The sequence below is a fragment of the Acomys minous genome (assembly GCF_964271855.1).
Source record: "Acomys minous genome assembly, chromosome: 2".
In the NCBI taxonomy this organism is placed as follows: domain Eukaryota; kingdom Metazoa; phylum Chordata; class Mammalia; order Rodentia; family Muridae; genus Acomys; species Acomys minous.
This window is the reverse complement of record NC_140484.1, coordinates 48251287-48265532: the sequence shown is the minus strand read 5'-3', so window position 1 is coordinate 48265532 and position 14246 is coordinate 48251287. Positions and strand designations below refer to the sequence as shown.

Below are 14246 nucleotides of genomic sequence, written 5' to 3'. Positions count from 1 at the left end.
GACAAAGGTAAGTACTGAAGATGTGTTCGACAAAGTCCGCCACCTCCAAGGTCTTCACCGGGCTTATCAGTCAGCTGAGGCCAAGGCTCATGGAGACTGACAGAAGCCAGCAGCCCTGGAGTCAATTCTAACACAAGCTTTTTTTCTTCTTCACTGTGGAAACTGTGGTACTGAGGGTCCTGGGGATGAAGTGGAAGAGCACCCATCCAGTGAAGCAGTGACAATGTCTGCCGCTCCAGGGGCTGTTCTAGTTACAGTGTAGTGACTGGGAATCACCCCCCACACAGTGGCTACTCTCCCCGTACCTACTTGGCTAGGTTCTGATCACCCCTGGGGATGAGATCGCTTCCGGACCTCTCCCTAGCCTTGATGGGAATAGCCATGAGGCCAACAAAGAACCCCTGCTGTGTTGGCCACCCCATGCCCGATGGCTCTTCTTGGACACATCTGGAGGAACATGGCCTGCGGAGCCTGTTCAGCGATGGATGCTCTGAGTAAGGCAGCAAGGTTCCAATCTCAAGGTGAACTGGATTATTCTGGCTTCTCAGGACCAGAGCCCCCTGCCCATGAACTGATGAACTGTGACCAGGCCTGGGATGATATAGCCCTTCCTCCGTCCCTGCTTCCCTCCCCCCCCCCCCCAGACTGTAGAGACTCAACAAGCCTCCACATGGGCACAACACCACAGGTTCGGTCTCCAGAACCTTCGCTTTCTCCTAGAGAGGACCAGTGTTCTGTTTGCTACTTGCCTTAACAGTTAGGCCTTTCTCCTGTCCGGCAGCGCCTCCCTCCCTCCTTCCCAGACCCTGCATCACCACATCCGTGACATTAGCATATATGAATACTAGCCATCCATTGGTCTTACTGAGCTACAGGCAAGACAGAATAAAATTACTTTTCTTTTATTTCCCAAAAAAGTAGAGGTGGGGAACAATATGATACAAATTACTAACAGGTCGTTATGGGTTCCCTGCCTCTGGAGTAACACCAGCTGGTCTCGCTTGGGGGGGCTCCTAGAGGGTTTCCCCAGTGCAGGCCCAACCTCTTCCTCCAATTTAAATATTGGTTAGTCCAGTTAGATCTCAGAATGACACAGTGTGGGTCCCCTCCCACCCACCCTCACACTTCCCTTATGCCCTCAGCCTCCCCGGCGTCCCCTTCTTCTACACTCCTGGGTACCCCCAGTGGCCCTCTTGAGGCAACCCACCCCACCCTGTTTCTCTGCCCTCCTGATAGCAGCAGCCTCAAGCCACAGCTTATACTGTGGCCTTAATGGCAAAGCCTAGCTCTACCTAAAGGGACTCAGGGAAGCCTGGCAAGGGACATCTGGTAAAGGTAGATTGTCCTAAAGCCCAGCCAGCCCTCTGTTACCCTCCTATCAAAAAGCATTCTGTAGGAAACATTAACACAACAGCTAAAAACGAACAGACAGACAAATCTGTAAAAAATAGGGGAGAACCAGTGAGAGGCCAAGTGCTGGCCAGACTGGCAGCTCTGTTCTGGGGAGAGCTGCTCAGGGGCTCTCCTACAAGGTCCAAGACCATGTATCAGGGGCTGGCCAAAGGATTTGGAAAATGGTCTGATCCCTCTAGAATCCCGGGCCTTTCCACGAAGAGGCATCTGGCTGGAGTGGGAAAGGTTAAGGCTCCAGGTTGGCCAGTCCCTCTTTCAGCCTGGCCACTGCCTCTGCAGAACCCATTCAAGGAACACTCCCTTTGGTCTCTGGAGCTGGGTAGATAGTGAAATAGAACCCACACAAGTCCCCGGGCCTGGAGCTGTGAGGGTGGGGATGGGAGGGCTTCTCCTTGGGCCTCAAGGTCTGTGCTGGCCCTGGGCAGCTGGAGGGAGACCCTGGGTACCGATCCCAGCCATGGGAAGGAGACCCAGAACACAAAGCACGTCTTCACCCAAATGACCAGACCGTAAGGCCAGCAGGGAGTGTAGAGCCAAGTCCTGGACCCTGCTCCACAGACCCCCCGAGTGTCTGTGGGACAGAAGGGGGTGGGGCCTGGGGCCTGTGGCTAGGCCACAAGGAGCAGAGTCATATACCAGGGATCCTTAGGTGCAGAAGTGAGAGGCAGAGATGTAACCACTTGCTACAGCCACCTCTCTCCCACTCTTTGGGTGAAGTGACTGGGAGGCAGAGGGGACAGGGTAGAGTTGACAGAGAGGGAACCCCATAATGGATAGGATAAATGGGGGTGGGGTGGGGTGGGAGAGAACAAGAAGAAAGGATGAAAAGACCAAGCATGGAGAATGTGAGCCTGCAGACACTTCAGTCTCATGAGAACCCTTCCAGAACAAAAGCCCTCCCCTCCCTCTGGCCGTCACCCCAACTGTGCCCCTTCCTGGAGGATGCCCCGAGGACTGCTGCTTCACTTATGGAGGTATGCATCCAGCCACAGCTCCCCAGACTTCTTCAGGGAACTGCAAAGAGAGAGAGAGAGAGAGGATCAGGGCTTAGGAACCAGTATGGAAAGAGGCCAAGGCATCCAGGCAGTGGCTCATGCAGGAAGTCATGCTGGGGGATGGCAGGTACTTCCTCTCAGCTACTGACCAGGGCTTGCCACTTACCACAGGGCAAGGAGAGAGGTCTTCTTCCAGCCCCGGGGGGACCAGAGGTCAGTAGTCCCCACTGTGAGCTAGGGTGTCTACTGTAAATAAGCCCAGCCACGTACCTCTCGCCTCCTCAGCTACACCTCATTTCTGGTCCCTTCCAGTGCCCCAGTGCCCCAGCCCTGGTTAAGACCATCCCTCACCTCACAATGTCCAGCAGGGCCCTCAGTAGCGGCTTTTCCTGGTACTCGATTCCATGCTTGGCGCAGAGAGACTTCACCAGTGGGGCAATCTTGTGCAAGTTGTGCCGAGGCATGGTGGGGAAGAGGCTGCAGGACCAGGTGGGCAGAGTGAGTACCACACAGGAACCATGTTCTCCACCTCGTCCTACATCCCAGGGAGGCAGGCAGCTCTGAGGCCCTATCTGCAGCCAGGACAAGACTATGTGGCTCCTATCAACTGCCTGCAGATGCTACTAGTGGTATCTACAGGGGCAATTTCTGAGCAGGGGCATTCTTGAAAGCCAGAAAGAAACAAAGCTGAGCATCATGGCTAATGCCTGTGGTCTCATCATTTGGGAGGCCAAGGCAGAAGACCCTTGTAAGTTCAACACCTAAAAAAAAAAAAAAAAAAAAAAAAAAGGGAAATGAAAGAAACAGATGGAGGATGAAAAGAAGAACAATGAGCAGTGACAGTCCTTTGGCCACCTAGATACCAGATATACTATCTAGCTAGTCCTCAGTTTCTGTGGGATGGTTTTGTGAGCTTTCTGTATCTGCAGAAAGGCCGCACAGGAAGGACCACAGTCCCCAGGGTGGCCATGTGGCACAGAGCCTGGACTGCAATGCCTCCAGGACATGCTGGTCCTGGAGCCCCTCTCCTACCCAGCCATGCTCTAGGATGGGGCGGTGGTCTTGCCAACAGGAGAGGATATACGATATGGTGCCCTTGCCCTGTGGGTTGGTGGCCACACCCCAGCATTGTGTGGCCGCACTCACTGGTGCTCAATCTGGAAGTTGAGGTGCCCGCTGAACCAGTCATTGAAGAAAGACTGCTCCACATTGCAGGTGGCTGCCAGCTGCAGAGGGGACAGGGGAGAAGTGGCTGGGGTAAGAAGAAAACCAAAGGACCCAGATTTATTCCATAAAGGTCACCTTACCCAGGGTCTCAGCGACAACTCTCTGGGCCATACCATGCTACTGGAAAGCCTCACCCGTCCCAGGTTCCCTGAGAGTCCTACTATTCTTTCCACCTCTTCTTTTCTTTTTCTTTCCGGTTTTGTTTTGTTTCGTTTTTTGATTTTCAAGTCAGAAAGTTTTCTCTGTGTACCCTTGGCTGTCCTGGACTTGCTTTGTAGACCAACCAGGCTGGCCTCAAATATAGAGATCCACCTGCCTCTGCCTCCCAAGTACTGGGATCATAGGTGTGTACCACTGTACCCAGCTCCATATTTTCTTCTGTGATTTTTTTTTTAAACTCATTCTGGCCTTGGACTCCTGATCCTTCTGTCTCCACCTCCCAAGTACTAAGATTATAGGTATGGACTACCATGTTGGGCTTATTGGGTACCAGAGATAAAACCCAGATTTTATGCATTCTAGGTAAGCTACACCCCCAACCTTCCTACCACCCTTTCTTGCTTAACTTTGAGGCTGTTAATAGGCATCAAGTACTCACAGGGAAGGCCTGTATAGGCCTAGAACCACTGAGGCAGTCAAGTCTGGATGAAGGCATGGTACAGGGGTCCAGGCACTGCAGGGTCCCTGTAACTACCTTTGCTTTCCCTCACCTGGCTGCTGAACCAGTCCCGGTAGTGGTCAAGATCAATCTCCATGACGATATGATTCATCTGTGTGACCCACACGAACCAGTGGCTCTCCAGGAACCTAGAAGGCAGCACAGCTCAGTGCCGAAGCCTCAGGGTGTCGGGGGACAGGCAGCCACACAGGGACAGACCCAACTGTGCCTACCCTACCCTCCATGGCAGGTACAGCCCCATCAAAGTCAGTGCTCTCAAAAGCACAGGGTGAACCAGCAGAGCTGGGGTACCTGATGAAGTTGAGGAAAACCAGGGCTCCCAAGATGCCATAGAAAGGGATGTAGGTGTAGAAGAAACGAACATAGTAGCTGATGGCCCAGGCCAAGTCCTGTAGGGTAAACAAGATGAGACTTAATCTGCTCCACTCTCCTTGGCATGGTACACCCGACCACAGAGGCATGTACACACATAGCTCATCTCACACTGCTTGGCACAGGTGTTCAGAAGAAACCACGGCAGGCTGCTAAGAAGTTGGACACTGGGCATGCACTCATACACTTGCCCAAACCACCTGTCTGCATGGAGTTTGCATGGTGAGTTTCAGGAAAGAAATGAGATATTAGCTAACAGGTAGCCATTAGGTGCAACGGATTCTAAATGTGAGACCCCCTACAGGTGGCCGGGTCACTGTCCATCTTCAGCCTTGCCCCTGCTCAGGCACCTGGATTTCCTTCCTTTTGGGGAAGAGGGAAAAGGCCAAGGGATACACAACATCCTTCCCTATAACCTAGACTAGGTCACTTCTCAGGTTGGACTCTCTTCTTGGTCCCCCTCTCCCCTCCTCACTTTGTCTGCCCCTCCTTGGGGTTGGTAGCAAGGTCTTAAGCTTGGATAGCTCTCCAGGGAAGCCTCCACCCTCCGTCACAGGCTCGCCAGCAGTCATTCTGCACAGAGACCCACGTTTCTCCACTTCCTCTGCCACTCAAGCTGTGTGTCTTGGCTGGACCAATACCCAGAGCCTCCCTTTGCTCTCCTGTTGTTGATGGTCCTCATTCATCCATGGCAACCAGAGGCCTGTTGCGCATCCCATCTCTCTGCTACAACAGCCTCCCATGTAAGCCAAGTGGCCATGGAGATCTGCAGGATCCAGACGCTCTTTTGCCTCTGCACCCTGACCCAGCTCTCTCAGGGTCTTTGCATAAACTGTTTTCGGGGTCAGGAATGCTCATGAACCAGCCTACGCTTATATAGAAGGTTATTTCATCAAGGATCGGCCTCTCTGAGGCACTGAAGAAACGCCAAAGGGCCTGGAGAGATAGTTCAGTGGTAAAGAGCAATGGCTACACTCACAGAGGACACGGGTTCAATGCCAAGAGCCCACATGGAGTCTCACAGCCACCTGCACCTCTATTTCCAGGTGACCTGATGTCCTATGCTGGCCTGTGTTGGCACCAGGCATTGCACAGAGATGCATGCAGATAAAACACATACACATGAAATTAAAAACAAAAGATCTTGAAATGACAAGAGAATCCGGCCCATTGGTGTCTTAGTTCAGGCACAAAATGGAGAACAAAACCAGAACTACATCGATGGTGGAGACATGGAAAATTCCAGAACAACTTAGGGGACAAGAGTGGCCCTATTCAGTGCTTGGTTCATTGCAAGGAATTGAGGCTGGTCCCTGGCACCATTCCAGGTGGTCAGAGTGTTGCCAGCCAAGTAGGAAAGGGGATGGGCACCTCAGGAAGGCCGGAGTAGAAACAGTTACAAGAGCTAGGAGTTGCTGAAGCAAACATGCTCTCAGATTTAGCAAGGTGGCTCTCTTGGCCAAGAGAAGCAAACACAGCAAGCTCTAGTCATACTTTGATTATCCTTACTTTCATTTTTTATTTTTCTGGTCCTGAGTTTGAACTCAGGGTCTCATGTATGCTAGGTAAGCACTCTGCTACTGAGCCACATCCCCTGCCCCACTTTAATCTATTGCATAAATGCAGTGCATAAGTATGTATGTCTGCATATTGTGTGCATATGCATAGGATGTGGTACACACACAGAGACACAGACACAGACACACACACACACACACACACACACACACACACACACACACACACACGGCCAGGCATGGCTTGGGAAGTAGAGGCAGGAAGATTGAGTCTAAGGCTAGTCTGGGCAACATAGTGATATCCTATCTCAAAGTTAGGTAAAGTACATACATAAATGTATGGAAAGCCCAAAAGGTGAAGGTTTAAAGGCTATCACACCCAGCCACTTGTGGGATTTTAAATGGCTAAGAAGACCCACCAAGGGTCTGTACACTTGTCTGTTCTCTCCTGAGGGCAAACACCATGGTTCCATGCCAGCGAGCTCTCTGCTGTGGTGACTACCCATTAGAGCTCACTCTACCCTGGACACTCCTGTTGTACAAAAATCACAGTGGTGCCTCTACGTAAACCCAAGCTTGCCTCCCCGAACCTCCATGCATCCTGCCTCCCTCCCTCCCTGCAGGCACCCTTAAGGGATAGACACATGGGCTCAGGGATGGCTAATCTTGGTTGTCAACCTGACTTCATCTGGAATCCACCAAAAGAAATCACAGAATAATGAAGCTTTTGCTTTCTGCCTGCTTGCCTTCTTCACTCTGGCTGGCAAGCGTGTCTACCCTGTGGCTGAAGCGTTCCTTCATTGGTGTTAGAACCTACTCTCTAGGAATCCCCTGGGACTCATTATCCAAACTGGGTCTGCTGAGGCATGCAGTCTCGTGGGCTGAACAACTGCCGGACTCCTGGCTTTCCTATCAGGAGACAGCCATTGTGCTACCCCAACCCCCGCCTGTAAGCTATTCCGGTAATCTCCTTGTGTGTGTGTGTATATGTTCATCCTATCAGTTCTGGTCCTTCAGAGAACTCTAACGCATCTTTCCAAACTCAGACCTGACATTCTAACCCCCAGCACCCCAAAAGGCAGTGTCATTGGAAGTAAAGTCCTTGCCATTAGGACTCATAATGACAAGGCCATTCAGACGGGTCCCAGCGGACTAGGACTAGTGCCATCCTTTAAGAAAGGAGCAAAGCTGGGAGTACAACTCAGTTGATAAAGTGCTTAAAACTTTAATGCCCAAAACCTACATTCAAAATCTGGGCATGATAGCACACACTTGGAACCCTGGCACTGGGGAGGCAGAGTCAGGCAGATCCTGGGCCTTGCTGGACAGTCTAGCTTAATCTGTAAACTCTAGGCGAGTGAAAGACCCTGCCTCAAAGGAGGGGACACCTGAGGTCTCTGTGGTGGTTTGAATGAGAACGCCCTTGCACAGGCTCATATATTTGAATACTTGGTTCCTAGTCGGTGAAAGTATTTGGGAAAGATGAGGAGGTGTGGCCCTTTTGCAGGAGCTGTGTCACTGGGGGTGGGGTTTGAAGTTTTAAAAGTTCATACCACTCCCAGTTAGCACTCTGCCTCAAGACACTGCCACGCTCCCTGCCATGGTGGTCATGGACTCTCACCCTCTGAAACTACAATCCTCCAATAAACTCTTTTCTTTTATAAGTCGCCTTGGTCATGGTGTCTTGTCACAGCAATAGAAAAGGAACTCAGACAGTTGTCATCCGGCCTCCGCACGCACACCCACACGTTTACCTGCACCCAGAGACAAACCCAAAAGCACAGCAGAAAACCAGGGAAACACCTAACACAGATACAGAAAGGCCTAGAAAGAAGATGATGTAAAAAGAGAGATAAGGAGAACCTGGAACTAGTCATGGACCTCAGCCCGAGGCTGTTGGCAACTGATTTTAGACTTCTGGCCTCCAGAGAGTGACGAAATATGTTTCTATTGCTGAAGTTATCCACTACCCATGGGCCGTGCTGGCCTCTCATCAGGAACTATCAAAGGGACTCTGCAAGGGCAATGACTGCTGGGTGTCGTTAGACCTGACATACTGTGGTTCTAGTGGCCTCAGGGACAGTCCCTTCCTGGGAGCGACAAAGCAGCTAGACTTTGGGGTAGACGTCCGGGGACCCGCAGGCCCACAGAGACACCAGGGGTAAAGTGCCTTAGTCACGCTTCCCCACAGCTCGGCAGCACCACCTGACTCACCACCCAGTCCCTGCGGCTGATCATGGTCATGATGATCTGGTACTGGAAGTACATGGGGATGAGCAGCGGCGGTCCGACTGAGGAGAGAACAGACGGCCAATCAGAAGTGAGGGAGCCAGCGTGACATCACCTGCAGGGCGGCTTAGTGGTCAGGGGTCTGGGGGCCTCGATGAAGGGAACAAGGTCCAGCGGTGTTTGCACAAGCGGACTGCTGGCAGCCCTCTCTTGAGTAGGTCTGCTGTCATTTTCTCCGTTTGAAAAGGGTACGAGAGGAAATGGGACAGATGGGCATGCTGGGGTGAGAGCAGTGTTGGGGACCTCGGGCACCCGTACTCACTCAGGAAGAAGTATTCGTGCTGATGGTTGTAGGGCAGGTATTTCAGTTTCTTCTTGCCATACTGAGGAGAGAGGAGAGAGAATAAACACCAGCCCCTTTTCCTCTCCATCCAACCCATTTGATGCACCATCCTCCTCAGCAGAGACCGCCTCTCTTTCCCATCTCTCTGTATCTGGGTTCCACAAGGTTAACAACAGCTGCTAATTTCCTTGGGCAATTAAAAAATTGTGTTAATGGAGAAAAACAGATAAGAGACCCCAATGACACCACCCCCCCAACACACACATTCACCCATCTTTCAGATCCTAGAATGGAGTTTTGGTTTAAACGAAAAGCAAAAGGTATATGTAACTAGCCAGGCCTGGTCCAGGTGTGGCCCCGCCCATCACTGACCCATCTTTGCCTCTGTTCCAATCTTTCAGGCAAGGTGGTCTGACAAGTTCTCAGAATTGTGTGAGATCTCTTTTCTGGGAAACAAGCTTTTCCTCTGGCTGGCACCAGGCTTCAGCCTTTTCCTTCTCGCCGCTGTGCAATTTCTAAACTCTTGTTCAATAGCCCGAGAGGCAAAGGGAGCGGGCAGACGCATCTCTTTAGAACGCCTTCATTCCTGCCAGCTCTATGAGGCCAAAGCCTTGGCCGGCCCTTAGGTTGGGGCTGAAGTTCAGGCTCAGGGTTAATTACTGCCCAAGGCCATAAGAAGTAGGCTTGGTAGTTGTTTCCTCCTGCTGTGGTTTTGTTTGGCGGGCCTAGGGATAGACTTCAAGGCCTAATCAATATTAGGCAAGTCCTCTGCCATTGAGCTACACACCTAGCCCTTGGGCCAACATGACGCTAACAATAAAAAAGCTTACATACACCTGGGTGCCCAGAAGGGAGCTTTTGGGACCACCTCTACCCTTCTGGGAAGGACAGAGGCTCCCAGGTCTCCACATGGGTTCTCCCTGGAGACTATTAACAGCTAGGAGAATCCAAACAAGGACCAGGAATCCTTAACAATCACTGTCCTGGGATTTCTCTGAGATCTTGTAGTAATTTCTAAAGGCTAATTGCTGTTCCTCGGCGGTTCTAGATACATGAGGAAGCCAGCAGGACAGAGGAGGCCATAAGGGGCTGGAGAGATGGCTAATCTGTTAAGAGCACTAATTCTTCCAGAGGACCCAGGCTTGGTTCACAGTACCAACATGGTAACGCACAACCTTCCACAACCCCAGTTTCAAGGGATCTGATGCCCTCTTCTGATCTCTAGGGACACTGTGTAGTCACACGGTATACAGACACATGAGGAGGCAGAACAGTTATATCACACACACACACACACACACACACACACACACACACACACACACAGAGCAGCAGCAGCAGCAACCCTTTAATTCCAGGTCCTGACTCCTAGGGAACAGCCCAACCAACACTACCATGCATCTAGGAACACCTACCTACTCTTTTTGCTTGCAGTGCTGGGCAGGGTGGGAGGGCAGATGGGGTTAAGCCTGTGCTTGGTCAACAGACCCAAACTTCTTAGCTGCTGCTTCTTGACAACACAGAGCCTGTGCGGGTTCCCAGGCTTCTCTGAGCATGCTTGGCTTCCAAGTCACTGGTCATTAAGCATTGCCAATGGGAACTTGGACATAATGACAAACTGACTCCGGGACAGTGCCACCCTTCTCTCTCCAGACCCAAAGATTTAAGTCACCCTCCTTGAACACGTTCCTTCATACTTTCTGGGGTCAGTAGAGTAAAATGAGTTACAAATGGAAGAAAACTTGGTTGACTCTTAGGCTGGCACTTTTGTCCTCCAAGTGAGGACACAGAGTGGGAAGTATGTGTCAAAACCGCAGAGGTCCATGGGCTCCCACAAGGAAGGGGGTGTGGGTGAGAACAAAGTTCAGCCTGTCCCCATGGTGCCAGTGGCCATGGTCACACGTCTGCCTGCCGAAGGACAACCAGAAATGATCCCTTTGTTCTTCAAGGCCTCCTGTGCCTTGGCAAGGATCTCAAGCATTCCCAGAAAGTATGTTGCGTACACACAGTCTGTCATTAGGGTCAGGCCTGACGTGGCCTTGGAGAGGTTGGAGCCAGGGAAGCCTCAGAGGGGCCTTTGATGGTTTCCCAGTAAAGGGAGGGGATGTGAAAGGCTGCTAAGAGGGAAGAGAGATACCTACCCGGCCCTCAAGGTGTCCGGTGAGTGAGGAGAGCAGCAGCCCAGGGGGACATGGGGACAACCTCTGGCTCCTGCTCTAACCTCCTCCCGGAAGCCAGAGAATGGGCCCCCAGGCCCAGCTTGGAGGTGCAGCCTTCTCAGCCTGGGAGCCTCCCAGTCCCATCACATCCAAGCCAGCCTCTTGAGGTCATGCTGGCTAGTTTTATGTCAACTTGACACAAGCTAGCGTCACTGGAGAGGAGGGAGACTCAATTGAGAAGATGCCTTAGTAAGATCGGCCTACAGGACGTTTTCTTAATTAGCGATTGACAAGGGAGGGCCCAACAGGTTAAGGGTAGAGCCATCCCTGGGCAGGTGGTCCTGAGTTCTGTAAGAAAGCAGGCTGAGCAAGCCATGAAGAGCAAGCCAGTAAACATCAGTCCTCCATGACCTCTGTATCAGCTCCTGCCCCAGGTTCCTTCCTGCCCTGACTTCCTTCAGTGATGGACTATGATGTGGAAGTTAAACCCTCTCCAACTTGCTTTTGGCCATGGTGTTTCATCACAACAACGGTAACCCTAACAAAGACAGAGACTGAGTACCAAGAAAAATCTTCAGGTTGGCAGAGGTCGGAAGGTCCCTCTTAGAGGACCATGGGAAGGGATGACACGAGGGGAGACCATTTGAAGGTTGTATTTGCGTACTGTGGGCAATAACTGAGACTGTGGGGCTGCCTCCCCTTGGCAAGCATTGTTGGATCCCACATGTGCTTTCAGCACCCCAGACTGACTCACTAACATGGCCAAGCCACCCACCCCAGGCAGCGGCAGGTCTCAGAGGCAGCCTCTGTGGATGCCCAACCATAGGGCTTGCAGGGACTTAGCACTGGAAACAATTCCCACTAAACCAAACTGCTTAATCTCCCTGGCCTTTGGAATCCTTGCTGCAAAGTGGAGGTGTGATGTGTACATCACAGGGATCTCAAGTGATGCAAAGCACTATGGGATGGTAAGCAGAGCATCAGTTATAGTAACATCTGCATGTACAAAATGACGTGTTGACACAGCCTTGCATGTCCATCTCCAACTCAATGGCCTCTGAAGGGACAGCCACAAAAAGATGTGTTAGAGTAGGGTTGACTGTTAGAAATGTGCAGTTCATTAGAAGAAGAGCTCGAACAAAGAAAAAGTTGTAGCTGAAGCTCAACCTGAAACAGGGGCTGTGCCTGTGCCTGTGACTGTAACCAGCAGCTGTGACTGCTAACAGGGGCTGTGACTGTAACCAGCAGCTGCAACTGTGACTGCTCACAGGGGCTGCAACTGTGACTGCTCACAGGGGCTGCAACTGTGACTACTAACAGGGGCTGTGGCTGTGACTACTAACAGGGGCTGTGATTGTGAATGCTAACAGGGGCTGTGACTGTGACTGTTAACAGGGGCTGTGACTGTGACTACTAACAGGGGCTGTGATTGTGAATGCTAACAGGGGCTGTACCTGTGACTGTAAGCAGGGACTATGAGGTTCTCTGAGGAAATTATGTACAAGGTGGAGCCAGCTCAAGAGAGAGAGAGGATGGGGGTTTTGCAGGCAGCATTGCTGCAGGGGCAAGGCTACCTCACTCTTTTGGGGCCCAGAGGATTTTGTCACAATCCCCAGATGCTACAAATGGAGCTTTAGATTTTGGTGTTTGCCATGCTGGCTATCAGTCCCACCTGGTTGTTGTGCCCAGCCTCTGGGGGATGTGAACGTTTACCCTGTGCCAGTCTGTGTTGGGAGTACGGACCTTGGGCTCTGATGTTACAGGTGATCACGGTGAAGAGGCTGCTCAAGTCTCAGAAGAGACTTTACACTTACACTCTTTTAAAAAAATGTATTTTTCATTTTTATGTGTGTGTGTCTGTGTGTGTGCATGCGTGAGTGAAGACACCCATGGAAGCCAGAAGAGGGTGTCAGATACCCTGGAGCCGGAGTTACAAACAGTTGTGGGTTGCTCAACATGTTTTGCTATAATCTGAACTTGGGTCTTCTGAAAGAGCAACAGCTGATCTTAAGCAGCCGCTGTGCTTACACTTTTGAATAGTATTGGAACTGTTAAGGACAGTGGAGACTGCTGAAGGCGGACTGACCACATTTTGCACCGTGAGAGGCCACGAGACTATGAGAACAAGCAGGGGAAAGGGTACAGCATGAAAGCTATGCTACTGGGCACTAAGAGACAGCACTGCTACAGTGACTATTGATTATCAACTTGACAGGCTCCCTAGACTCACTGAGGAACAAGCCTCTGAGAACACCTGCGAGGGATTATCTACATTAGGCTAACCGAGGTGGGAAGACCCACCTAACTGTAGGCAGCATCATTCCACATCCTGGAGTCCTCGACTGACTGAAACAGAGAAAGCAAACGGAGCGGAAGCCTCGGCATCGACGGCAGATGCAGAGACTAGCCAGCTTCCTGCCGTCGTGCCTTCCCTACTGTGAACATATCACCTTTAACTCTAAGTCCTAATAAACCCTTCCTTCTTTAAACTGGCTGTTGTCAGGCATTTTGTGGCAGCAAGAACAAAATGGACAAATACATAAACACATCAGACACGGGCAAGGTCATGTTTCAGTGAGATGACGCGTCTGAGGAATGACAAGGGCCTTCCTTGTCTGGCTGAGGCTGAGGGATGGTTTGGCAGGAGTTGCCACAAGGCCAGTTGCTGCCTCTGGGAACTCCCTGCTCATACACAGAGCAATGAGCAACGTGACCACAGCAGGTACTGGCAGGATGCAAGATGCCTATCCAAGTCCCCATGAAGAGGGACACATATGTCCTAGGGTGTGGGGTGGGGCCTGAGGTTTGATGGAAGCAAGGAGGCAGGTAGAAAGTCGGGGTACGTCCAAGGTGAGTGTAGAAGGAAGCTGGCATGCTCTCACTTCTAGGAGCATATTGACCTCACTGTGGGGACAGGGACATGGCAAAGGTGGGCGGGGGCGGGGGCAGCAAACAAGACTGTTGCATATACCACAGTTTAATCAGTCTGAGAGTTCCCGCCCAGCATTGAAACCCCAAGCAGAAATAACAGAATAGTGTGGGGAGAGAGAGGACGTTGGCCTCCTCATTTGTAAGAGTATAAACTGACTGACTGATTGGTTGGTTGCTTGCTTTCCCAGGGCAGTAAAACCAAAGGAAAAGCTAGAATTATGAAATAGCCACAGGGGCTATTACCTGGGTATGACGAGGCAGCCATCAACTGCACAGTTAAAAAGGAGCATGCATGAGCTAGTATGCAAAGCAGGAAGCTTTGTCCCAGTCACACAGCCAGCGTCCTGAGGGATGGCCGACAGTCTAGAGCAGACACAGGGG

At 51.4% G+C, this 14246-nt stretch overlaps 1 protein-coding gene across 1 annotated transcript in view; it reads right to left on the bottom strand.

Moving 5' to 3' along the window:
- Positions 1 to 886: 886 nt before the first annotated feature.
- Positions 887 to 14246, bottom strand: part of FADS2 (fatty acid desaturase 2) — a 35377-nt gene continuing 22017 nt past the window's right edge. The window contains exons 6-12 of the mRNA XM_084772615.1: positions 8755 to 8815; positions 8418 to 8494; positions 4606 to 4703; positions 4346 to 4442; positions 3555 to 3634; positions 2760 to 2885; positions 887 to 2427 (exon numbers count right to left, since the gene is read on the bottom strand). Coding sequence (XP_084628741.1) covers positions 2376 to 2427; positions 2760 to 2885; positions 3555 to 3634; positions 4346 to 4442; positions 4606 to 4703; positions 8418 to 8494; positions 8755 to 8815 — 591 coding nt within the window. The 3' untranslated portion in view covers positions 887 to 2375. The remainder of the gene's footprint in view (positions 2428 to 2759; positions 2886 to 3554; positions 3635 to 4345; positions 4443 to 4605; positions 4704 to 8417; positions 8495 to 8754; positions 8816 to 14246) is intronic.